This window comes from Tursiops truncatus, chromosome 16 (assembly GCF_011762595.2).
Source record: "Tursiops truncatus isolate mTurTru1 chromosome 16, mTurTru1.mat.Y, whole genome shotgun sequence".
NCBI classification, from domain to species: Eukaryota; Metazoa; Chordata; class Mammalia; order Artiodactyla; family Delphinidae; genus Tursiops; species Tursiops truncatus.
Window position 1 is genome coordinate 78,380,144 of NC_047049.1, and position 26,979 is coordinate 78,407,122.

The window sequence follows — 26,979 nt, forward strand, 5'->3', positions numbered from 1 at the left end:
GCTCATCTTTACTCTCTCTATACCAGTTCTAGAGTCAGACATTTCACCAAGGATCATTGGTTCCATTTATTGGTGAATACTATTAGAAATCGAGATCTGGGTGCTGGGTGTGCTCGTTGCTCCTGGACTTGTCACTGCAGGCCCTCTCAGTGGACAGAGCTGGGTGTCCACCAGCCCATGTGTGTACAAGTACTACGTCCAGATATGTTCACATAAACAGGAATTCTTCCCGCTGTCTCTGACACCAATCCAACACCACAGGGTTCATTCTAACATGCACCTCTTATTTTTAACTGCTTTTTCTAACACAAACCTGGTTCTCATGACTGTAGTTTCAGAATTGCTGCACCACATCCCTGTGAAATTTAGCGATGTGCGTAGTCCTTTTTGTCTTCAGTCTTACAGAATCCAGTCAGAACTCCATTTTTCAAAGTTATTGTGGGTCAGCCCCTTTCTTATCCATCCCTTTCAGTGAGTTTGTCATATATTTATAATACTTAGATTCATTTATCATTCTTCGTTCCAAACTAGAATTCCTCCAAAATCCTGGTTGATTTCATTTTTATTTATTTACTTATTTTGAGATGGATGGGACTAATATTTTCTTTTTTTCTTTAGGCTGTGTGGGCTCTTCGTTCCTGCAGACGCACAGGCTTCTCTAGTTGCGGCCCAAAGGCTCTAGAGCGCATGGGCTCAGTAGTTGTGGCATGCGGGCTTTGCTGCAGTACGTGGGATCTTAGTTCCCCGACCAGGGATCGAACCCGGGCCCCCTGCATTGGGAGTGCAGTCTTAACCACTGGACCACCAGGGAAGTCCCCCTGGTTGATTTGATTTTAATGTGCACACAAAGTTACTCTCTACTGTGTACAGTCCTGTGGGTTTTGACAAGTGCATACATGGAGGCACCACCACAGTGCCATAGAAAACAGCTTCCAGGTAAAAATTCCTTTGTGTAACCCTTTCAGAGTCGACCCCTTTCCCCACCAGCAGTGAATGCCAGGTTTCTGTTGCTATGCCTCTTCATCAGTACTTGGTACTATCAACTTTCTTTAATTTAAGGCACTCTAACAGGTGTGTAGTGATAGGTCATCACGGTTTTAATTTACTCTACAAATAATATGGAGCATCTTTTCATAATATAATATTATTTCTAACACTATGAATAGAGTTGTGAAAATATTCACGTAATTTGCCTATTTTTTTAACTTGGGCTATTTTTAAAATAGGGGTTTGTTATTCTGGATACAAGTTCTTTAATGAGATATGTGATTTGCAGTATTTTCTCCCAGTTTTATCTTTTCATTCTCTTAATTGTATCTTTCACAGAGCAGAAATTTTTAATACTGATAAAGTCCAACTTAGCTTTTTTTTTTCCTCTTATGGATTGTGCTTTTGAGGTCATCATCTAAAAATTCACTTCCAGGGCTTCCCTGGTGGCGCAGTGGTTAAGAATCCACCTGCCAATGCAGGGGACTCGGGTTCGATCCCTAGTCCAGGAAGATCACAGATGCCGTGGGGCAACTAAGCCCATGCGCCACAACTACTGAGCCTGTGCTCTAGAGCCCGCGAGCCACAACTGCTGAAGTCTGTGTGCCTACAGCCCGTGCTCTGCAACAAGAGAAGCCACTGCAATGAGAAGCCCACACACCACAAAGGAGATCCAATGCAGCCAAAAATAAAATAAATAAAACAAATTTTTTAAAAAGTTAAGACGTTATAAAAATTCACTTCCAAACCCTAAATCATGCAGAATTTCTCCATATTTTCTTCTGGAAGTTACATAGTTTTATATTGTACATTTAAGTCTATGATCCATTTCGAGGGTTTTTTTTGTTTTTTTTTTTAACAAGGTGCAGTTTATGTCAAGGCTCTTTTTGTTGTGCATGGACATCCAATTTTTCCAGCACCATTTGCTGAAAAGATTATCCTTTACGGAATCGCCTTTTCACCCTGTCCAAACTCAGTTGACTCTAACTGTGTGGGTATATTTCTGGGCTCTGATCTGTTCTACTGAACTATGTGTCTATCCTTCTGCCAATACCATACTATCTTAATCACTGTAGCTTTACAATAAGCTTTAAAATCATATAATATGAATCTTCCAATTTTGTTCTTTTCAGAATTGTTTTGGCTATCTTAGGTCCTTTGACTTTCCATACAAATTTTAGAATCAGCTTGGTAGAATCTACCAAAAATCTTGAGATTTTGATTGGGGTTGTTTTGAACCCATAGAACAAACTGGGGAGAACTTAACAGTAAATTAACAACACTGAGTCTTCTAATCCATGAACACTGTACCTCTCCCCAATTAAGTTGATCTCTGATTTCAAGTGTTTTGTAGTTCTCAGGATATAGGTCCTGCACATACTGTTAGATTTATATCTAAGTATTCCTTTTATTTTTAGTTTTTTTAATGCTACTGTAAATGGTACATTTTAAATTTTATTTTAGATTCCAGCTGTTCATTGCTGGTATACACAAATATGATTTTCTTTTGTATATTGACCTTGTTTCCTGCCACCTTTCTAAGATTCACTTATTAATTCTAGGTGCTCTTTTTGTCGATTCTTTGGGATTTTCTACAGAGATAATCATATTGTCCATGAATACAGCCAGTTTTATTTGTTCCTTCCCATTTGTGTGCTTTTTTTCTTTTGAGGTAGCTAGGAATCCAGTACCATGTTGAATAGGAGAAGTGAGGATATCCTTCCCTTGTTACTGATTTGAGGGAAAAAGCATTCATTGTCTTATCATTATTAGCTGTAGGGTTTTTTGTAGATAGCTTTTATTATTTTACCTGTATATTTTAAGTTGAACCTTCTTCCATTCCTCATTTTTTTCTGTCTGTATTAAAATGCTAACTCCCAGGACAATGGTAAATCTTATTTTTTTCAGTGGTTATCCATATCTCTATCAATAATAGTATTTGCCTACTACCCATCCTCCAACAACAAAAAAGGTACATGTTTTCATAAGCTTTAATTTTTTTCTTAAAATATGTGTTTTTTACTCAATTAAGCATATTTCATACCATTTTATTTCAAATCTGTCTTTTGAAAAATGGAATCTTGTTACTTGACCATTTAAGTTAAGAGTTGTATATATGGAACAAGCATTGGTGTTTGCCATCATTCAAACTACGGTTGTCACACAGAGCATTTTTGAATGTCCAGAAAAAATTATTTCAACCTTTCTGAAATGTTCAGGAACAGCCTAGGACTTTGCGGCTGTTTTCGGAGGCTGGAACTCTCCTGCTTCAAATTTTTCTTTGAATTTTAAGTAGTCTCTTCTTTTATCAAAATATTTTATCTGTTGAGAAAAAAGGGTCTGAGATAAGGGCAAGCTATGCAGCTTAAACAAAAGCACAGACTTAAATGTAACTAATTATTCAATATAAATCATGTAAGTGGCCTAAGTAATTTATATTTTAGAACCATTTTGAATCAGTGCATCTTATGTATAAGAGTCTCTAAAGAGACTATAGACCGGTGAGTCCTAACCCTTTTTGGGTTACTGACCCTGTTGAGAATTTGAGTGCCCTGTGCACCTTCTCAAGAAGTATACGTGCTTACACATGTGAAATGTACTATGCAAGTGCACAGTCCATAGGGCTCTCAGGTCATAAGACTTCATGATTTAGAACTCCTGCAGCTCGGGGTCTCTTCCCTCCGCCGACACGGAACTCCCCAGAGGCCAAGGGGAGGGCGGCCTCACTGAGGCTGCCGGTTCTGGAGGGGCCCCGGCGGCCAAAGCCGCGACACTCGTGTGGACGGCGGGCCGGAGATTTATCCTGTAATAAAATACCGTCTATCGAAAGACGTACATGTGAACCACTACCTTTTTTGCAGTTTATAAATCTTGGTTGCAATTTACTCACAGAACTGAGCTTTGGAACTTCCAGGCCCAGCATGGAATGCAGTTTTTCCACAAGTAATACACCAGAAATACATCTACACGTGGAACAACTCCTACAGAACACCTACTGAACGCTGGCAGAAGACCTCAGACCTCCCAAAAGACAACGAATCATCACAAATTGAGGAGGTGGACTTTGAGAGCAAGATTTATGATATTTTCCCCTTTTCCTCTTTTTGTGAGTGTGTATGTGTATGCTTCTGTGTGAGAGTTTGTCTGTATAGCTTTGCTTCCACCATTTCTCCTAGGGATCTATACATCCTTTTTTTAAAATTTTTTTTTCTCTTAATTATTTTTTTACTTTAATAACTTTATTATATTTTATCTTACTTTATTTTATTTTACTTTATCTTCATTCTTTCTTCTTTTCCTTCCTTCCCTCCTTCCTTCCTCCCTCCCTCCCTCCTTTCTTTCTTTCTTTCTCTCTCTCTCTCTTTCTACTTCTACCAATTTTTTCTTTCTACTTTTTCTCCCTTTTATTCTGAGCCGTGTGGATGAAAGGCTCTTGGTGCTACAGCCACGAGTCAGTGCTGTGCCTCTGAGGTGGGAGAGCCAACTTCAGGACACTGGTCCACAAGGGACCTCCCAGCTCCACATAATATCAAATGGCGAAAATCTCCCAGAGATCTCCATCTCAACACCAGGACCCAGATTCACCCAACAACAAGCAAGCTACAGTGCTGGACACGCTATGCCAAACTAGCAAAAGAGGAACACAACCCCACCCATTAGCAGAGAGGCTGCCTACAATCATAAGTCCACAGACACTCCAAAACACACTGCCAGACGTGGACCTGCCCACCAGAAAGACAAGATCCAGCCTCATTCACCAGAACACAGGCACTAGTCCCCTCCACCAAGAAGCCTACACAACCCACTGAACCAACCTTAGCCACTGGGGACAGACACCAAAAACAACAGAAACTACGAACCTGCAGCCTGCAAAAAGAAGACCCCAAACACAGTAAGTTAAGCAAAATGAGAAGACAGAAAAACACACAGCAGATGAAGGAGCAAGATAAAAACCCACCAGACCTAACAAATGAAGAGAAAATAGGCAGTTTACCTGAAAAAGAAATAAGAATAATGATAGTAAAGATGATCCAAATTCTTGGAAATAGAAGAGACAAAATGCAAGAAACATTTAACAACGACCTAGAAGAACTAAAGATGAAAGAAACAATGATGAACACAATAAATAAATGAAAAATACTCTGGACGGGATCAATAGCAGAATAATGGAGGCAAAAGAACGGATAAGTGACCTGGAAGATAAAATAGTGGAAATAACTACTGCAGAGCAGGATAAACAAAAAAGAATGAAAAGAACTGAGGACAGTCTCAGAGACCTCTGGGACAACAGTAAACGCACCAACACTTCGAATTATACGGGTTTCAGAAGAAGAAGAGAAAAGAAAGGGACTGAGAAAATATTTGAAGAGATTATAGTTGAAAACTTCCCTAATATGGGAAAGGAAATAGTTAATCAGGTCCAGGAAGCACAGAGAGTCCCATACACAATAAATCAAAGGAGATATACGCCAAGACACATATTAATGAAACTGTCAAAAATTAAATACAAAGAAAACATATTAAAAGCAGCAAGGAAAAAAAAATAACACACCAGAGAATCCCCATAAGAGTAACAGCTGATCTTTCGGCAGAAACTCTGCAAGCCAGAAGGGACTGGCAGGACATATTTAAAGTGATGAAGGAGGAAAACCTGCAACCAAGATTACTCTACCCAGCAAGGATCTCATTCAGATTTGATGGAGAAATTAAAACCTTTACAGACAAGAAAAAGCTGAGAGTTCAGCACTACCAAACCAGCTCTACAACAACTGCTAAAGGAACCTCTCTAGGCAAGAAACACAAGAGAAGGAAAAGACCTACAATAACGAACCCAAAACAGTTAAGAAAATGGCAACAGGAACATACATATCGATAATTACCTTAAATGTAAATGGACTAAACGCTCCCACCAAAAGACACAAATTGGCTGAATGGATACAAAAACAAGACCCATATATTTGCTGTCTACAAGAGACCCACTTCAGACCTAGAGACACATACAGACTGAAAGTAAGGGGATGGAAAAAGATATTGCATGCAAATGGAAACCAAAAGAAAGCTGGAGTAGCAATTCTCATAACAGACAAAATAGACTTTAAAATAAAGACTATTAGAAGAGACAAAGAAGGACACTACATAATGATCAAGGGATCGATCCGAGAAGAAGATATAACAATTTTAAGTATTTATGCACCCAACGTAGGAGCACCTCAATACATAAGGCAAATACTAACAGCCATAAAAGGGGAAATCGACAGTAACACATTCATAGTAGGGGACTTTAACACCCCACTTTCACCAATGGACAGATCATCCAAAATGAAAACAAAAAAGGAAACACAAGCTTTAAATGATACATTAAACATAACAGACTTAATTGATATTTATCGGACATTACATCCAAAAACAACAGAATACACATTTTTCTCAAGTGCTCATGGAACATTCTCCAGGATAGATCATATCTTGGGTCACAAATCAAGTCTTGGTAAATTTAAGAAAATCGAAATTATATCAAGTATCTTTTCCAATCGTAACGCTATGAAACTAGATATCAATTACAGGAAAAGATCTGTAAAAAATACAAACACATGGAGGCTAAACAATACACTACTTATTAATAACCAAGTGATCACGGAAGAAATCAAAGAGGAAATTAAAAAATACCTACAAACAAATGACAATGGAGACACGACGACCCAAAATCTATGGGATGCAGCAAAAGCAGTTCTAAGAGGGAAGTTTATAGCAATATAAAAAAAACAGGAAGCATCTCGAATAAACAACCTAACCTTGCAACTCGAGCAATTAGAGAAAGAACAAAAAAAAACCAAATTTAGCAGAAGGAAAGAAATCATAAAAATCAGATCAGAAATAAATGAAAAAGAAATGAAGGAAACAATAGCAAAGATCAATAAAACTAAAAGCTGGTTCTTTGAGAAGATAAACAAAATAGATAACCCACTAGCCAGACTCATCAAGAAAAAAAGCGAGAAGACTCAAATCAATAGAATTAGAAATGAAAAAGGAGAAGTAACAATTGACACTGCAGAAATACAAAAGATCATGACAGATTACTACAAGCAACTCTATGCCAATAAAATGGACAATCTGGAAGAAATGGACAAATTCTTAGAAATGCACAACCTGCCAAGACTGAATCAGGAAGAAACAGAAAATATGAACAGACCAATCACAAGCACTAAAATTGAAACTGTGATTACAAATCTTCCAACAAACAAAAGCCCAGGACCAGGTGGCTTCACAGGTGAATTCTATCAAACATTTAGAGAAGAGCTAACACCTGTCCTTCTCAAACTCTTCCAAAATATAGCAGAGGGAGGAACACTCCCAAATTCCTTCTGCGAGGCCACCGTGCACCTTGATACCAAAACCAGACAAGGATGTCACAAAGAAAGAAAACTACAGGCCAATATCACTGATGAACATAGATGCAAAAATCGTCAACAAAATACTAGCAAACAGAATCTAACAGCACATTAAAAGGACCATACACCATGATCAAGTGGGGTTTATTCCCGGAATGCAAGGATTCTTCAATATACGCAAATCTATCAATGTGATAAACCATATTAACAAATTGAAGGAGAAAAACCATATGATCATCTCAATAGATGCAGAGAAAGCTTTTGACAAAATTCAACACCCATTTGTGATAAAAACCCTGCAGAAAGGAGGCACAGAGGGAACTTTCCTCAACATAATAAAGGCCATATATGACAAGCCCACAGCCAACATCATCCTCAATGGTGAAAAACTGAAAGCATTTCCACTAAGATCACGAACAAGACAAGGTTGCCCACTCTCACCACTCTTTTTCAACATAGTTTTGGAAGGTTTAGCCACAGCAATCAGAGAAGAAAAGGAAATAAAAGGAATCCAAATCGGAAGAGAAGACGTAAAGCTGTCACTGTTTGCAGATGACACGATACTATACATAGAAAATCCTAAAGATGCCACCAGAAAACTACTAGAGCCTAGCAATGAATTTGGTAACGTAGCAGGATACAAAATTAAGGCACAGAAATCTCTGGCATTCCTATATACTAATGATGAAAAATCTGAAAGTGAACTCAAGAAAACACTCCCATTTACCATTGCAACAAAAAGAATAAAATATCTAGGAATAAACCTACCTAAGGAGACAAAAGACCTGTATGCAGGAAATTATAAGACACTGAAGAAAGAAATTAAAGATGATACAAATAGATGGAGAGATATACCATGTTCTTGGATTGGAAGAATCAACATTGTGAAAATGACTCTACTATGCAAAGCAATCTATAGATTCAATGCAATCCCTATCCAACTACCACTGGCATTTTTCACAGAACTAGAACAAAAAATTTCGCAATTTGTATGGAAACACAGAAGACCCCGAATAGCCAAGCAACCTTGAGAACGAAAAAAGGAGCTGGAGGAATCAGGCTCCCTGACTTCAGACTATACTACAAAGCTACAGTAATCAACAGTATGGTACTGGCACAAAAACAGAAAGATAGATCAATGGAACAGGATAGAAAGCCCAGAGATAAACCCACGCACATATGGACACCTTATCTTTGATAAGGTGGCAGGAATGTACACTGGAGAAAGGACAGCCTCTTCAATAAGGGGTGCTGGGAAAACTGGACAGATACATGTAAAAGTATGAGATTAGATCACTCCCTAACACCATACACAAAAATAAGCTCAAAATGGATTAAAGGCCTAAATGTAAGGCCAGAAACTATCAAACTCTTAGAGGAAAACATAGGCAGGACACTCTATGACATAAAGCACAGCAACATCCTTTCTGACCCACCTCCGAGAGTAATGGAAATAAAAACAAAAATCAACAAATGGGACCTAACGAAACTTCAAAGCTTTTGCACAGCAAAGGAAACCATAAACAAGACCAAAAGACAACCCTCAGAATGGGAGAAAATATTTGCAAATGAAGCAACTGACAAAGGATTAATCTCAAAAATTTACAAGCAGCTCATGCAGCTCAACAGCAGAAAAACAAACAACCCAATCCAAAAATGGGCAGAAGACCTAAATAGACATTTCTCCAAAGAAGATATACAGACTGCCAACAAACACATGAAAGAATGCTCAACATCACGAATCATTAGAGAAATGCAAATCAAAACTACAATGAGATATCATCTCACACCAGTCAGAATGGCCATCATCAAAAAATCTAGAAACAATAAATGCTGGAGAGGGTGTGGAGAAAAGGGAACCCTCTTACACTGTTGGTGGGAATGTATATTGATACAGCCACTGTGGAGAACAGGATGGAGGTTCCTTAAAAAACTACAAATAGAACTACCATATGACCCAGCAATCCCACTACTGGGCATATACCCTGAGAAAACCATAATTCAAAAAGAGTCATGTACCAAAATGTTCATTGCAGCTCTATTTACAATAGCCCAGAGATGGAAACACCCTAAGTGTCCATCATCGGATGAATGGATAAAGAAGATGTGGCATATACATACAATGAAATATTACTCAGCCATAAAAAGAAACGAAATTGAGCTATTTGTAATGTGGTGGATAGACCTAGAGTCTGTCATACAGAGTGAAGTAAGTCAGAAAGAGAGAGACTAATACCGTATGCTAACACATATATATGGAATTTAAGGAAAAAAAATGTCATGAAAAACCTAGGGGTGAAACAGGAATAAAGACACAGACTTACTACTAGAGAATGGACTTGAGGCTATGGGGAGGGGAAAGGGTAAACGGTGACAAAGCGAGAGAGAGGCACGGACATATACACAATAACAAACGTAAGGTAGATAGCTAGTGGGAAGCAGCCGCATAGCACAGGGAGATCAGCTCGGTGCTTTGTGACCGCCTGGAGGGGTGGGATACGGAGGGTGGGAGGGAAGGAGACACAAGCGGGAAGAGATATGGGAACATATGTATATATATAACTGATTCATTTTGTTGTGAAGCTGAAACTAACATACCATTGTAAAGCAATTATACTCCAATAAAGATGTTAAAATGAAATAAAAAATAAAAAATATATATATAATGGGAAAAAAAAAAAGAAGAAAAAAATCTAGAAACAATACTTGCTGGAGAGGGTGTGGAGAAAAGGGAACACTCTTGCACTGCTGGTGGGAATGTGAATTGGTTCAGCCACTATGGAGAACAGTATGGAGGTTCCTTAAAAAACTACAAATAGAACTACCATATGACCCAGCAATCCCACTACTGGGCATATACCCTGAGAAAACCAAAATTCAAAAAGAGTCATGTACCAAAATGTTCACTGCAGCTCTATTTACAATAGCCCGGAGATGGAAACAACCTAAGTGTCCATCATCGGATGAATGGATAAAGAAGATGTGGCACATATATACAATGAACTATTACTCAGCCATAAAAAGAAAAGAAATTGAGCTATTTGGCATGAGGTGGATAGACCTAGAGTCTGTCATACAGAGTGAAGTAAGTCAGAAAGAAAAAGACAAATACCGTATGCTAACACATATATATGGAATTAAAAAAAAATGTCATGAAGAACCTAGGGGTAAGACAGGAATAAAGACACAGACATACTGGAGAACGGACTTGAGGATATGGGGAGGGGGAAGGGTGAGCTGTGACAGGGCGAGAGAGAGAGAGGCATGGACATATATACACTAACAAACGTAAGGTAGATAGCTAGTGGGAAGCAGCCGCATGGCACAGGGATATCGGCTCGGTGCTTTGTGACCGCCTGGAGGGGTGGGATAGGGAGGGTGGGAGGGAGGGAGACGCAAGAGGGAAGAGATATGAGAACATATGTGTATGTATAACTGATTCACTTTGGTATAAAGCAGAAACTAACACACCATTGTAAAGCAATTATACCCCAATAAAGATGTTAAAAAAAATTAAATACAAAGAAAACATTAAAAGCAGCAAGGGAAAAACAACAAATAACACACCAGGGAATCCCCATAAGGTTAACAGCTGATCTTTCGGCAGAAACTCTGCAAGCCAGAAGGGACTGGCAGGACATATTTAAAGTGATGAAGGAGGAAAACCTGCAACCAAGATTACTCTACCCAGCAAGGATCTCATTCAGATTTGATGGAGAAATTAAAACCTTTACAGACAAGAAAAAGCTGAGAGAGTTCAGCACTTCCAAACCAGCTCTATAACAACTGCTAAAGGAACCTCTCTAGGCAAGAAACACAAGAGAAGGAAAAGACCTACAATAACGAACCCAAAACAGTTAAGAAAATGGCAACAGGAACATACATATCGATAATTACCTTAAATGTAAATGGACTAAACGCTCCCACCAAAAGACACAGATTGGCTGAATGGATACAAAAACAAGACCCACATATTTGCTGTCTACAAGAGACCCACTTCAGACCTAGAGACACATACAGACTGAAAGTAAGGGGATGGAAAAAGATATTGCATGCAAATGGAAACCAAAAGAAAGCTGGAGTAGCAATTCTCATAACAGACAAAATAGACTTTAAAATAAAGACTATTAGAAGAGACAAAGAAGGACACTACATAATGATCAAGGGATCGATCCAAGAAGAAGATATAACAATTGTAAGTATTTATGCACCCAACGTAGGAGCACCTCAATACATAAGGCAAATACTAACAGCCATAAAAGGGGAAATCGACAGTAACACATTCATAGTAGGGGACTTTAACACCCCACTTTCACCAATGGACAGATCATCCAAAATGAAAATAAATAAGGAAACACAAGCTTTAAATGATACATTAAACAAGATGGACTTAATTGATATTTATAGGACATTACATCCAAAAACAACAGAATACACATTTTTCTATAGTGCTCACAGAACATTCTCCAGGACAGATCGATCATATCTTGGGTCACAAATCAAGTCTTGGTAAATTTAAGAAAATCGAAATTATATCAAGTATCTTTTCCGACCACAACGCTATGAGACTAGATATCAATTACAGGAAAAGATCTGTAAAAAATACAAACACATGGAGGCTAAACAATACACTACTTATTAATAACCAAGTGATCACGGAAGAAATCAAAGAGGAAATTAAAAAATACCTACAAACAAATGACAATGGAGACACGACGACCCAAAATCTATGGGATGCAGCAAAAGCAGTTCTAAGAGGGAAGTTTATAGCAATACAACCCTGCCTTAAGAAACAGGAAGCATCTCGAATAAACAACCTAACCTTGCACCTCAAGCAATTAGAGAAAGAACCAAAAAAAACCCCAAATTTAGCAGAAGGAAAGAAATCATAAAAATCAGATCAGAAATAAATGAAAAAGAAATGAAGGAAACAATAGCAAAGATCAATAAAACTAAAAGCTGGTTCTTTGAGAAGATAAACAAAATAGATAACCCACTAGCCAGACTCATCAAGAAAAAAAGCGAGAAGACTCAAATCAATAGAATTAGAAATGAAAAAGGAGAAGTAACAACTGACACTGCAGAAATACAAAAGATCATGACAGATTACTACAAGCAACTCTATGCCAATAAAATGGACAATCTGGAAGAAATGGACAAATTCTTAGAAATGCACAACCTACCAAGACTGAATCAGGAAGAAACAGAAAATATGAACAGACCAATCACAAGCACTGAAATTGAAACTGTGATTACAAATCTTCCAACAAACAAAAGCCCAGGACCAGGTGGCTTCACAGGTGAATTCTATCAAACATTTAGAGAAGAGCTAACACCTGTCCTTCTCAAACTCTTCCAAAATATAGCAGAGGGAGGAACACTCCCAAATTCCTTCTGCGAGGCCACCGTGCACCTTGATACCAAAACCAGACAAGGATGTCACAAAGAAAGAAAACTACAGGCCAATATCACTGATGAACATAGATGCAAAAATCGTCAACAAAATACTAGCAAACAGAATCTAACAGCACATTAAAAGGACCATACACCATGATCAAGTGGGGTTTATTCCCGGAATGCAAGGATTCTTCAATATACGCAAATCTATCAATGTGATAAACCATATTAACAAATTGAAGGAGAAAAACCATATGATCATCTCAATAGATGCAGAGAAAGCTTTTGACAAAATTCAACACCCATTTGTGATAAAAACCCTGCAGAAAGGAGGCACAGAGGGAACTTTCCTCAACATAATAAAGGCCATATATGACAAGCCCACAGCCAACATCATCCTCAATGGTGAAAAACTGAAAGCATTTCCACTAAGATCACGAACAAGACAAGGTTGCCCACTCTCACCACTCTTTTTCAACATAGTTTTGGAAGGTTTAGCCACAGCAATCAGAGAAGAAAAGGAAATAAAAGGAATCCAAATCGGAAGAGAAGACGTAAAGCTGTCACTGTTTGCAGATGACACGATACTATACATAGAAAATCCTAAAGATGCCACCAGAAAACTACTAGAGCCTAGCAATGAATTTGGTAACGTAGCAGGATACAAAATTAAGGCACAGAAATCTCTGGCATTCCTATATACTAATGATGAAAAATCTGAAAGTGAACTCAAGAAAACACTCCCATTTACCATTGCAACAAAAAGAATAAAATATCTAGGAATAAACCTACCTAAGGAGACAAAAGACCTGTATGCAGGAAATTATAAGACACTGAAGAAAGAAATTAAAGATGATACAAATAGATGGAGAGATATACCATGTTCTTGGATTGGAAGAATCAACATTGTGAAAATGACTCTACTATGCAAAGCAATCTATAGATTCAATGCAATCCCTATCCAACTACCACTGGCATTTTTCACAGAACTAGAACAAAAAATTTCGCAATTTGTATGGAAACACAGAAGACCCCGAATAGCCAAAGCAACCTTGAGAACGAAAAAAGGAGCTGGAGGAATCAGGCTCCCTGACTTCAGACTATACTACAAAGCTACAGTAATCAACAGTATGGTACTGGCACAAAAACAGAAAGATAGATCAATGGAACAGGATAGAAAGCCCAGAGATAAACCCACGCACATATGGACACCTTATCTTTGATAAGGTGGCAGGAATGTACACTGGAGAAAGGACAGCCTCTTCAATAAGGGGTGCTGGGAAAACTGGACAGATACATGTAAAAGTATGAGATTAGATCACTCCCTAACACCATACACAAAAATAAGCTCAAAATGGATTAAAGGCCTAAATGTAAGGCCAGAAACTATCAAACTCTTAGAGGAAAACATAGGCAGGACACTCTATGACATAAAGCACAGCAACATCCTTTCTGACCCACCTCCGAGAGTAATGGAAATAAAAACAAAAATCAACAAATGGGACCTAACGAAACTTCAAAGCTTTTGCACAGCAAAGGAAACCATAAACAAGACCAAAAGACAACCCTCAGAATGGGAGAAAATATTTGCAAATGAAGCAACTGACAAAGGATTAATCTCAAAAATTTACAAGCAGCTCATGCAGCTCAACAGCAGAAAAACAAACAACCCAATCCAAAAATGGGCAGAAGACCTAAATAGACATTTCTCCAAAGAAGATATACAGACTGCCAACAAACACATGAAAGAATGCTCAACATCACGAATCATTAGAGAAATGCAAATCAAAACTACAATGAGATATCATCTCACACCAGTCAGAATGGCCATCATCAAAAAATCTAGAAACAATAAATGCTGGAGAGGGTGTGGAGAAAAGGGAACCCTCTTACACTGTTGGTGGGAATGTATATTGATACAGCCACTGTGGAGAACAGGATGGAGGTTCCTTAAAAAACTACAAATAGAACTACCATATGACCCAGCAATCCCACTACTGGGCATATACCCTGAGAAAACCATAATTCAAAAAGAGTCATGTACCAAAATGTTCATTGCAGCTCTATTTACAATAGCCCAGAGATGGAAACACCCTAAGTGTCCATCATCGGATGAATGGATAAAGAAGATGTGGCATATACATACAATGAAATATTACTCAGCCATAAAAAGAAACGAAATTGAGCTATTTGTAATGTGGTGGATAGACCTAGAGTCTGTCATACAGAGTGAAGTAAGTCAGAAAGAGAGAGACTAATACCGTATGCTAACACATATATATGGAATTTAAGGAAAAAAAATGTCATGAAAAACCTAGGGGTGAAACAGGAATAAAGACACAGACTTACTACTAGAGAATGGACTTGAGGCTATGGGGAGGGGAAAGGGTAAACGGTGACAAAGCGAGAGAGAGGCACGGACATATACACAATAACAAACGTAAGGTAGATAGCTAGTGGGAAGCAGCCGCATAGCACAGGGAGATCAGCTCGGTGCTTTGTGACCGCCTGGAGGGGTGGGATACGGAGGGTGGGAGGGAAGGAGACACAAGCGGGAAGAGATATGGGAACATATGTATATATATAACTGATTCATTTTGTTGTGAAGCTGAAACTAACATACCATTGTAAAGCAATTATACTCCAATAAAGATGTTAAAATGAAATAAAAAATAAAAAATATATATATAATGGGAAAAAAAAAAAGAAGAAAAAAATCTAGAAACAATACTTGCTGGAGAGGGTGTGGAGAAAAGGGAACACTCTTGCACTGCTGGTGGGAATGTGAATTGGTTCAGCCACTATGGAGAACAGTATGGAGGTTCCTTAAAAAACTACAAATAGAACTACCATATGACCCAGCAATCCCACTACTGGGCATATACCCTGAGAAAACCAAAATTCAAAAAGAGTCATGTACCAAAATGTTCACTGCAGCTCTATTTACAATAGCCCGGAGATGGAAACAACCTAAGTGTCCATCATCGGATGAATGGATAAAGAAGATGTGGCACATATATACAATGAACTATTACTCAGCCATAAAAAGAAAAGAAATTGAGCTATTTGGCATGAGGTGGATAGACCTAGAGTCTGTCATACAGAGTGAAGTAAGTCAGAAAGAAAAAGACAAATACCGTATGCTAACACATATATATGGAATTAAAAAAAAATGTCATGAAGAACCTAGGGGTAAGACAGGAATAAAGACACAGACATACTGGAGAACGGACTTGAGGATATGGGGAGGGGGAAGGGTGAGCTGTGACAGGGCGAGAGAGAGAGAGGCATGGACATATATACACTAACAAACGTAAGGTAGATAGCTAGTGGGAAGCAGCCGCATGGCACAGGGATATCGGCTCGGTGCTTTGTGACCGCCTGGAGGGGTGGGATAGGGAGGGTGGGAGGGAGGGAGACGCAAGAGGGAAGAGATATGAGAACATATGTGTATGTATAACTGATTCACTTTGGTATAAAGCAGAAACTAACACACCATTGTAAAGCAATTATACCCCAATAAAGATGTTAAAAAAAATTAAATACAAAGAAAACATTAAAAGCAGCAAGGGAAAAACAACAAATAACACACCAGGGAATCCCCATAAGGTTAACAGCTGATCTTTCGGCAGAAACTCTGCAAGCCAGAAGGGACTGGCAGGACATATTTAAAGTGATGAAGGAGGAAAACCTGCAACCAAGATTACTCTACCCAGCAAGGATCTCATTCAGATTTGATGGAGAAATTAAAACCTTTACAGACAAGAAAAAGCTGAGAGAGTTCAGCACTTCCAAACCAGCTCTATAACAACTGCTAAAGGAACCTCTCTAGGCAAGAAACACAAGAGAAGGAAAAGACCTACAATAACGAACCCAAAACAGTTAAGAAAATGGCAACAGGAACATACATATCGATAATTACCTTAAATGTAAATGGACTAAACGCTCCCACCAAAAGACACAGATTGGCTGAATGGATACAAAAACAAGACCCACATATTTGCTGTCTACAAGAGACCCACTTCAGACCTAGAGACACATACAGACTGAAAGTAAGGGGATGGAAAAAGATATTGCATGCAAATGGAAACCAAAAGAAAGCTGGAGTAGCAATTCTCATAACAGACAAAATAGACTTTAAAATAAAGACTATTAGAAGAGACAAAGAAGGACACTACATAATGATCAAGGGATCGATCCAAGAAGAAGATATAACAATTGTAAGTATTTATGCACCCAACGTAGGAGCACCTCAATACATAAGGCAAATACTAACAGCCATAAAAGGGGAAATCGACAGTAACACATTCATAGTAGGGGACTTTAACACCCCACTTTCACCAATGGACAGATCATCCAAAATGAAAATAAATAAGGAAACACAAGCTTTAAATGATACATTAAACAAGATGGACTTAATTGATATTTATAGGACATTACATCCAAAAACAACAGAATACACATTTTTCTATAGTGCTCACAGAACATTCTCCAGGACAGATCGATCATATCTTGGGTCACAAATCAAGTCTTGGTAAATTTAAGAAAATCGAAATTATATCAAGTATCTTTTCCGACCACAACGCTATGAGACTAGATATCAATTACAGGAAAAGATCTGTAAAAAATACAAACACATGGAGGCTAAACAATACACTACTTATTAATAACCAAGTGATCACGGAAGAAATCAAAGAGGAAATTAAAAAATACCTACAAACAAATGACAATGGAGACACGACGACCCAAAATCTATGGGATGCAGCAAAAGCAGTTCTAAGAGGGAAGTTTATAGCAATACAACCCTGCCTTAAGAAACAGGAAGCATCTCGAATAAACAACCTAACCTTGCACCTCAAGCAATTAGAGAAAGAACCAAAAAAAACCCCAAATTTAGCAGAAGGAAAGAAATCATAAAAATCAGATCAGAAATAAATGAAAAAGAAATGAAGGAAACAATAGCAAAGATCAATAAAACTAAAAGCTGGTTCTTTGAGAAGATAAACAAAATAGATAACCCACTAGCCAGACTCATCAAGAAAAAAAGCGAGAAGACTCAAATCAATAGAATTAGAAATGAAAAAGGAGAAGTAACAACTGACACTGCAGAAATACAAAAGATCATGACAGATTACTACAAGCAACTCTATGCCAATAAAATGGACAATCTGGAAGAAATGGACAAATTCTTAGAAATGCACAACCTACCAAGACTGAATCAGGAAGAAACAGAAAATATGAACAGACCAATCACAAGCACTGAAATTGAAACTGTGATTACAAATCTTCCAACAAACAAAAGCCCAGGACCAGGTGGCTTCACAGGTGAATTCTATCAAACATTTAGAGAAGAGCTAACACCTGTCCTTCTCAAACTCTTCCAAAATATAGCAGAGGGAGGAACACTCCCAAATTCCTTCTGCGAGGCCACCGTGCACCTTGATACCAAAACCAGACAAGGATGTCACAAAGAAAGAAAACTACAGGCCAATATCACTGATGAACATAGATGCAAAAATCGTCAACAAAATACTAGCAAACAGAATCTAACAGCACATTAAAAGGATCATACACCATGATCAAGTGGGGTTTATTCCAGGAATGCAAGGATTCTTCAATATACGCAAATCTATCAATGTGATAAACCATATTAACAAATTGAAGGAGAAAAACCATATGATCATCTCAATAGATGCAGAGAAAGCTTTTGACAAAATTCAACACCCATTTGTGATAAAAACCCTGCAGAAAGGAGGCATAGAGGGAACTTTCCTCAACATAATAAAGGCCATATATGACAAACCCACAGCCAACATCATCCTCAATGGTGAAAAACTGAAAGCATTTCAACTAAGATCAGGGACAAGACAAGGTTGCCCACTCTCACCAGTCTTATTGAACATAGTTTTGGCAGTTTTAGCCACAGCAGTCAGAGGAGAAAAGGAAATAAAAGGAATCCAAATCGGAAGAGAAGAAGTAAAGCTGTCACTGTTTGCAGATGACAGGATACTACACATAGAGAATCCTAAAGATGCTACCAGAAAACTGCTAGAGCTAATCAATGAATTTGGTAAAGTTACAGGATACAAAATTAATGCACAGAAATCTCTGGCATTCCTATACACTAATGATGAAAAATCTGAAAGTGAAATCAAGAAAACACTCCCATTTACCACTGCTAGAAAAAGAATAAAATATGTAGGAATAAATCTACCTAAGGAGACAGAAGACCTGTATGCAGGAAATTATAAGACACTGAAGAGAGAAATTAAAGATGATACAAATAGATGGAGAGATATACCATGTTCTTGGATTGGAAGAATCAACATTGTGAAAATGACTCTACTAACCAAAGCAATCTACAGATTCAATGCAATCCCTATTAAACTACCACTGGCAGTTTTCACCGAACTAGAACAAAAAATTTCACAATTTGTATGGAAACACAAAAGACCCCGAATAGCCAAAGCAATCTTGAGAACGAAAAAAGGAGCTGGAGGAATCAGGCTCCCTGACTTCAGACTATACTACAAAGCTACAGTAATCAAGACAGTATGGTACTGGCACAAAAACAGAAAGATCAATGGAACAGGATAGAAAGCCCAGAGATAAACCCACTGCACATATGGTCACCGTACCTTTGATAAAGGAGGCAGGAATGTACACTGGAGAAAGGACAGCCTCTTCAATAAGTGGTGTTGGGAAAACTGGACAGGTACATGTTAAAGTATGAGATTAGGTCACTCCCTAACACCATACACAAAAATAAGCTCAAAATGGATTAAAGGCCTAAATGTAAAGCCAGAAACTATCAAACTCTTAGAGGAAAACATAGGCAGGACACTCTATGACATAAATCACAGCAAGATCCTTTCTGACCCACCTCCTAGAGAAATGGAAATAAAAACAAAAATAAACAAATGGGACCTAATGAAACTTCAAAGCTTTTGCACAGCAAAGGAAACCATAAACAAGACCAAAAGACAACCCTCAGAATAGGAGAAAATATTTGCAAATGAAGCAACTGAGAAAGGGTTAATTTCCAGAATTTACAAGCAGCTCATGCAGCTCAATAACAAAAAAACAAACAACCCAATCCAAAAATGGGCAGAAGACCTAAATAGACATTTCTCCAAAGAAGATATACAGACTGCCAACAAACACATGAAAGAATGCTCAACATCACTAATCATTAGAGAAATGCAAATCAGAACTACAATGAGATATTATCTCACACGAATCAGAATGGCCGTCATCAAAAAATCTAGAAATAATAAATGCTGGAGAGGGTGTTGAGAAAAGGGAACACTCTTGCACTGTTGGTGGGAATGTAAATTGATACAGCCACTATGGAGAACAGTATGGAGGTTCCTTAAAAAACTACAAATAGAACTACCATATGACCCAGCAATCCCACTACTGGGCATATACCATGAGAAAACCAAAATTCAAAAAGAGTCATGTACCAAAATATTTATTGCAGCTCTATTTACAATAGCCCGGAGATGGAAACAACCTAAGTGTCCATCATCGGATGAATGCATAAAGAAGATGTGGCATATATATACAATGGAATATTACTCAGCCATAAATAGTAATGAAATTGAGCTATTTGTAATGTGGTGGATAGACCTAGATTCTGTCATACAGAGTGAAGTAAGTAAGAAAGAGAGAGACAAATACCGTACGCTAACACATATATATGGAATTTAAGGGAAAAAAAGTCATGAAGAACCTAGGGGTAAGACAGGAATAAAGACACAGACCTACTAGAGAATGGACTTGAGGATATGGGGAGGGGGAAGGGTAAGCTGTGACAAAGCGAGAGAGAGGCATGGACATATATGTGCTACCAAAGGTAAGGCAGAGAGCTAGTGGGAAGCAGCCGCATAGCACAGGGAGATAAGCTCGGTGCTTTGTGACCACCTAGAGTGGTGGGATAGGGAGTGTGGGAGGGAGGGAGACACAAGAGGGAAGAGATATGGGAACATGTATATATATATAACTGATTCATTTTGTTGTAAAGCAGAAACTAACACACCATTGTAAAGCAATTATACTCCAATAAGGATGTTAAGAAAAAAAAAAGACTTCATGATTTAAAGACATTGTACAAGTTTTTCCTGTCCACTGTAAGTTCAACAAGTTTTTCAATTCACCAGCCATCATATTTGTATTAAGTCTATCTTATCCGGAACATACATTTAAGGAGACAGACACATAGTTAAAAATTATATTCATGAACTATGAATAAGTAAACTGATGGTAAAACTTTAATACACTAAATATTTCATTTTATTATTTCTATTTCATCCTCCTCTTGCCATAGGGAATTTGGAGTATCTTAAGGCCCCATATCCTGAAACAGTAAAATCACAGAAGTAGAAAATCAAGGCCAACCAGCAAATCCCCACAGCATCTGCACCTGAGCTGCTTTGCAGACAAGACAAAGGCATGATACCACACACGTTTTCACTGTCAGAACAGAAAAGCTTTTCTTAGGATTTAATTCTTAAATATTTCAGTAGAGCCTGAGTTAAGAATGTAAAACTGTGCCTGCCCTGTCTCAAGCTGGGATAAGAGACTCAGATAAAGCCAGCTACAAAGTTAACGTTCCTCTGTAGGACACACCGCAGCCACTGTCCTAAGAGACCCCTTTGAGTGACTAATGCTTTTTTTTTGGGGGGGGGGGGCTGTGTTGGGTGTTCGTTGCTGCGCGCGGGCTTTCTCTAGCTGCAGCGAGCAGGGGCTACTCTTTGTTGCGGTGCACGGGCTTCTCATTGCGGTGACTTCTCTTGTTGCGGAGCATGGGCTCTAGGCATGCGGGCTTTAGGAGCTGCGGCACGCAGGCTCAGTAGTTGTGGCTTGTGGACTCTAGAGCGCAGGCTCAGTAGTTGTGGCACACGGGCTTAGTTGGTCCGCGGCATGTGGGATCTTCCCGGACCAGGGCTGGAACCTGTGTCCCCTGCACTGGCAGGTGGATTCTTAACCACTGCGCCACCAGGGAAGTCCCTACTGCTTTCTTATTCACCAAGAAACTCTGTTCTCTAAAATCAAACTATCAGAAATTTGCCCTTTGAAGTTCTTTCGGTAAGAATGAAACACCCAGGGGCTTCCCTGGTGGCGCAGTGGTTGAGAATCTGTCTGCTTAATGCAGGGGACACGGGTTCGAGCCCTGGTCTGGGAAGATCCCACATGCCGCGGAGCAACTAGGCCCGTGAGCCACAACTACTGAGCCTGCGCGTCTGGAGCCTGTGCTCCGCAACAGGGGAGGAGAGGCCCGCGCACCGCGATGAAGAGTGCCCCCCCCTCACTTGCCACAACTAAAGAAAGCCCTCGCACAGAAATGAAGACCCAACACAGCCAAAAATAAATAAATAAATAAGCCAAGAATTAAAAAAAAAAAAAAAAAAGAAGAATGAAACACCCCACTTTTGCCTGGGGGGGATCTGATAGGCACTTTGACAAAAAGAAGCAGTCTTGATTTCCAACTCAGGTGCAGGACTTCACATAAGGATTTCTGAGCATGCCGACATGGAAGCATTTATCTTTGTGGAAAATAAGACCCTGGGTCCACTTCTCAGTCCAGAGTTGACGACCTGCTTATACACAGCCCTGCTTTGCTCTGAGCCCATCAGAGCACCACTTCATTTCAGTTTCACCTAAGCTCCACCCTTCCCCAAACCCTCTGACAGCTCCTTTCCCTTGGCTGGTGAAACGCCCACAGCAGCTCCAGTGCGTGGGGCTCCCTGGTTAGAGCACGTTAATAAATCTGTCAGACTCCACGCCCCTGGTGTCCTTAGGCTGACTGAGCTGGGACGGGTGCTATATGGAAAGGGCACCAGATGAAGAAGTGGGGAATGCTCTTAACGTTTTTGTGGCAAATCAACAGATCTTTGCATCTCTTGTCACATCTCCAACTGCCTAAATGACAATGCCATTTAGTGGTCCTACTTATACTTCAGTCCCAACTTGTCCAGAACTCAGCTCCTCTCCAGACATGTTTCTTCCCCCGTCACCTATTTCAGTGACCGCGTCACCGTCCACCCAAATGCTCCGATCTCTTTCCCCCTCTTGATCGCGACAGTACAGGCCCACATCATTCCGTACTTGGATTGTTTTAATAGCTCTTTAACTGGTTTCTCTACCCTCCTTCATCCATCCATCACACCACTGCCCAGAATAATCTTTTTGAAATTCCAATTTGATCACGGCACTGCTTGTTTAAAGGTCTTTCAAGGTATCCCTATTGCCTTCAAGGTCAACATCCGAACTCCTCAGTACGACAAATCAGGTCATTCATGGCTTAATCTCTGCCCACCTGTCTATCTTCTGGGTTTACCACCAGTCCCTGAAATGCTACCCGTCCAGAGATACCCCATTTCCTGAATGTGCTGATTTCTCATGCATCTTGCTTCCATGCCTTTGCATACACCGTACTCTCTGCTTGAAAAGCTCTGCTCCATAGTCTTTTCCATTCAATTAACAGCTGAGGACCCTCGACATGTGGCACCTCGAAGAGGCTAATGTCCAAAAGGCCAATAAACCAACAAGCAATTCTTGAGAAGCACTGTGTATGTATAATGCTAGTGTCCTCTAAGCCATTAGATGAGATGAAGGATAGTAGCATGAATGCCAAAATACTGGAATTTCTGAGACATTTCAAAGGTTCACAGGGAAAAGACAGTATCTGAAATTGATGTTAGGATCAAGTATCTTGGCTGTCCGGTTGCTCTATTTGTGGACGCCTGCGTTGGATGATGTTACAATGACAGACGTGATCCCTGCTTCTTCCTAAGTTACGAACCAATAGGAGGCTTTAAATCGGGCCATTATGCAAGGCCGACTGATGAGCGCTATAAAAGGGATAAGCAAAGGGGCAGAGAAGAGTAATTTGGTTTTGTGACAGCACAGTTTTATGGCATATTTATTATGTAAGAAATTTTTATTTTTAGTGTTTTATCATAGAAGTATTCATTGTGAATCTCTATTTGGTGCTTTTATTTTTACCTTTATTCTCTGGCTGTGGCTTCAGCTAAGTAGAAGAATCCAAACTTTGCAATCAGAGAGACCTACTTTCAAATCCCCTCTCTACTACTTTGCTGGTTAGCCGATCTTGAACAAATCATTTCACCTTTCTGAGCCTTAGTTTCTATTACATAAAAGAGATACAATAGTACCTCACAAAACTGAATGAAAATTAAAGCTAATGAAAACACAATTTCTCACACAGAATGCAGAGAACACTCCCATCACTTCTCCCTGTCTCCTTCCCCACCTTCTCACACAAATCTCTGTAAATATCGTTTGCTTTTATTCTATGGCCACTGGGTACGACTCCTGAGTAGAGAGCACGGGTGAAAAGGGAGCAAAGGGCTGAGGGCGCAGGCTGGGAAAGGGAGCTCAGTTACAGACTAAGAATAGTCTGCAGATGAAAACGGTTTTCCCTGGGAGCACAGCTGTCACTGTCAGATGCGGCAGCAGTTATTCTGATTGCTTTGCTCTACTGCTCCCTTCTTTGTTGGCGTAATCTATAACTTTGTAGGTTACTGTCAGTTTCTCTAACAATGTTCATGTCATAACTCTTGGGTGGTTGATCCTGCCAGACCCTGGCCTCTCAGGTCCTTGGCCTCTTTCTTCAATGATCTTGTCCTCCAACCTACCTTACTGCCAGGATCAAAGCCTAGGCCTCGTCCTTCCCAACAAACACAGCCCTGCCGTAATCTCAATTCCGAGCATCCCATTCTCCAGCCCCAATAGTGAAAAAGCAAGTTATTTCAATGCTCTGGGCTTCAGTCGCCTCCTCTGGAAATTGACGGCAACACCACCCATCTCAAAGGGTACTGATGAAGGAGCATCAGGCACTCACACCGGGGCACTTACTGAGCTCAGTGATGTTAGTTCCCTTTTCCAACCCCTCCCATTCTAAGGACTGGCAATACAGAGCAAGAGCCCATGTCGGCGAGGCACTTGGAGCAGCTGGTGGCAGAATCCACCACGTGATCATTTAGTTTCTTCCACTTTCTAAACTCCTTTGTATTTACATTTTGGGTATATGACCATACGATTTGGGGCGGGCAACTGGGAATGCTTTATTTCTGATAGCAGCTCCAGGCCAATGAATTTGCCAACTCTTGCCCAAGAGTAAGTACTATCCCCTCAGAAGATCCAGGAGAAATCTACCAATTTAGAAGGCTGGAATTTTTTGGTTAGTGTGCGTATGTTTTGCTTTTCAATCATCTTTAAAGTGTCAGGTGACGTTTTCCAAAGGTGTGCCTGCTACGTACATAAAACAAGCCTGGATTACGAGACAAGGTTTTCTCTGCTGCTCACGGAAACCGCTCATTTGACATGCCTCAAACGGTGCCTCATTTCATAGCCCACCACTCACCGTAAGCTCTATGTATTTTGACAGCAAACAGAAACACGTCCCAGTGTGACTTACCCACTGTTGGGGACAGCTTGATTCAAATGAGCTTCTTAACTTCTTGCACCGAGAAGCGTCCTCTGTGTTCTCATCTAAACACTTCCAGTACTCATCCCGGGCTCCCCAGCAAGCCTGCCTTTCTTTCATAGATGGGGCTGCCATTCCTAGTGGGCTCAAGCTGCCAACCAAAACATGTGATATTAGCAAGGAACTTGTAATTCGAGACAAGGTAAGCCAAAGAAAAAATACTGTTGTTCCCTCCAAACCCCTCTTTTTTTAAAGTTATGCCTCCGCTTTTTAACGATGTGACTGAAACCAATCAGTTCTATTACATTAACGGTATCGTAAGAGCACTCGCTTTTGACACTTATCCCTTACACCTGGTAATTTGCTCCATTTCTGGAGTGGCAGCTTGGTCTCAGAAAGCCGGAGTTAGGGGCTTCCCTGGGGGCGCAGTGGTTGAGAGTCCGCCTGCCGATGCAGGGGACGCAGGTTCGTTCCCCCGTCCGGGAAGATCCCACTTGCCGCGGAGCGGCTGGGCCCGTGAGCCATGGTCGCTGAGCCTGCGCGTCCGGAGCCTGCGCGTCCGGAACCTGCGCGTCCGGAGCCTGCGCTCCGCAACGGGAGAGGCCACAGCTGTGAGAGGCCCGCGTACCGCAAAAAAAAAAAAAAAAAAAAAAAAAGAAAGCCGGAGTTAGAATTACGGCTCTCACACGGTCTGCCACTTAAGACACTTCACTTATTCTCTCGAGCCTGTTTCCCCTTCGGTAAAACAGGGGAGCGGTGCCCATTTTACGAGGTTGCTGTTCGAACCAAAGTGCTATACAAATAAATGCACGAGGGCAAAATCACCAGGCAGGACACGGAGTGCTGCTGCGTCTTGCAGAAGAGGAGCCCGAGGCTCGCAGAAAGTCAGCGACCTCCGGGGTCCATACCCTCCCCGGCCCGCCCCGCCAGCCCCGCCAGCCCCGCCAGCAAGCCCACCTCTCCGCCCGCCCAGAACCAGGCTCCCTTCGGCGCCGACTGGAGGAGAGGCACGCAGCCCAACAACCGAGAAAGAAGGACGCGGTGCCGAAGACTGGCGGCGCACTGCCTCCTCGCCCGCTGGAGCTCAAGCGTCGTAGAACCCCGCCCCCTCAAGGAAACAATTCACGCGGCTAACGCGCTGGCCTTGGAATGAACCTTACGGGCTACCGTTCGCTGTTCCAGGAGGGCGGGACTTCCTGTTCCGTTCTCTTACCTGTCGCAGTGACTTCCGGGCCTGCTCGGGCGAGGGAGGCGGGTCCTGGGGCCGTGGGGGTGGGAAGTGGGTGGGATCCAGGCACTCCTCAGAGCGGTCTTGGCTTTGTTAACGTCTCGGTGCCTCTCTCCCTGCAGTTTTTCGTCATTTTAACGAACTGTGCTTCTTTCATAAATCTAAATTTCTGCATATATCTCGCCAAGCGCCGTTCGGAAAGCTTAACGTGCGAGCCCTGCCGGAAACGGCGGCTTTGTGTGGAAGTTGGCACCTGAGATGAGAGCGGGACGAAGCGTTAAAGGGCCGTGAAGGCTTAACTCCTCGCTTTTTAAATTAAAGGGAAAAAAAGAAAGAAGCGATCCCAGAAAGAGGCGGGTGACACCCCAGGACACATGGCAAATAAGTGACTGAGCTGAGAATCCAGGGCACCAAGCTCCCAGTTTCCTGATTCACATTTGATCCTGTTACATTTACCAACATTATCACCTTTCCCTTGCTTGAACCCTTGCGGCTTTCTTCTGTAGATGGACAAGATCCTTTTA

General features: G+C 40.5%; 1 protein-coding gene across 1 annotated transcript; it reads right to left on the reverse strand.

The window, feature by feature from the left end:
* Positions 1-2,964: 2,964 nt before the first annotated feature.
* COA6 (cytochrome c oxidase assembly factor 6) lies at positions 2,965-26,328 on the reverse strand (the record flags this gene model as incomplete). The annotated part of the gene is given in 4 exon segments (XM_019941548.3): positions 2,965-3,309; positions 25,219-25,378; positions 26,185-26,235; positions 26,237-26,328. Coding segments are annotated over 4 exon segments (399 nt in total), but the record flags the coding sequence as incomplete, so codon positions are not given.
* Between the last annotated feature and the right edge of the window lie 651 nt (positions 26,329-26,979).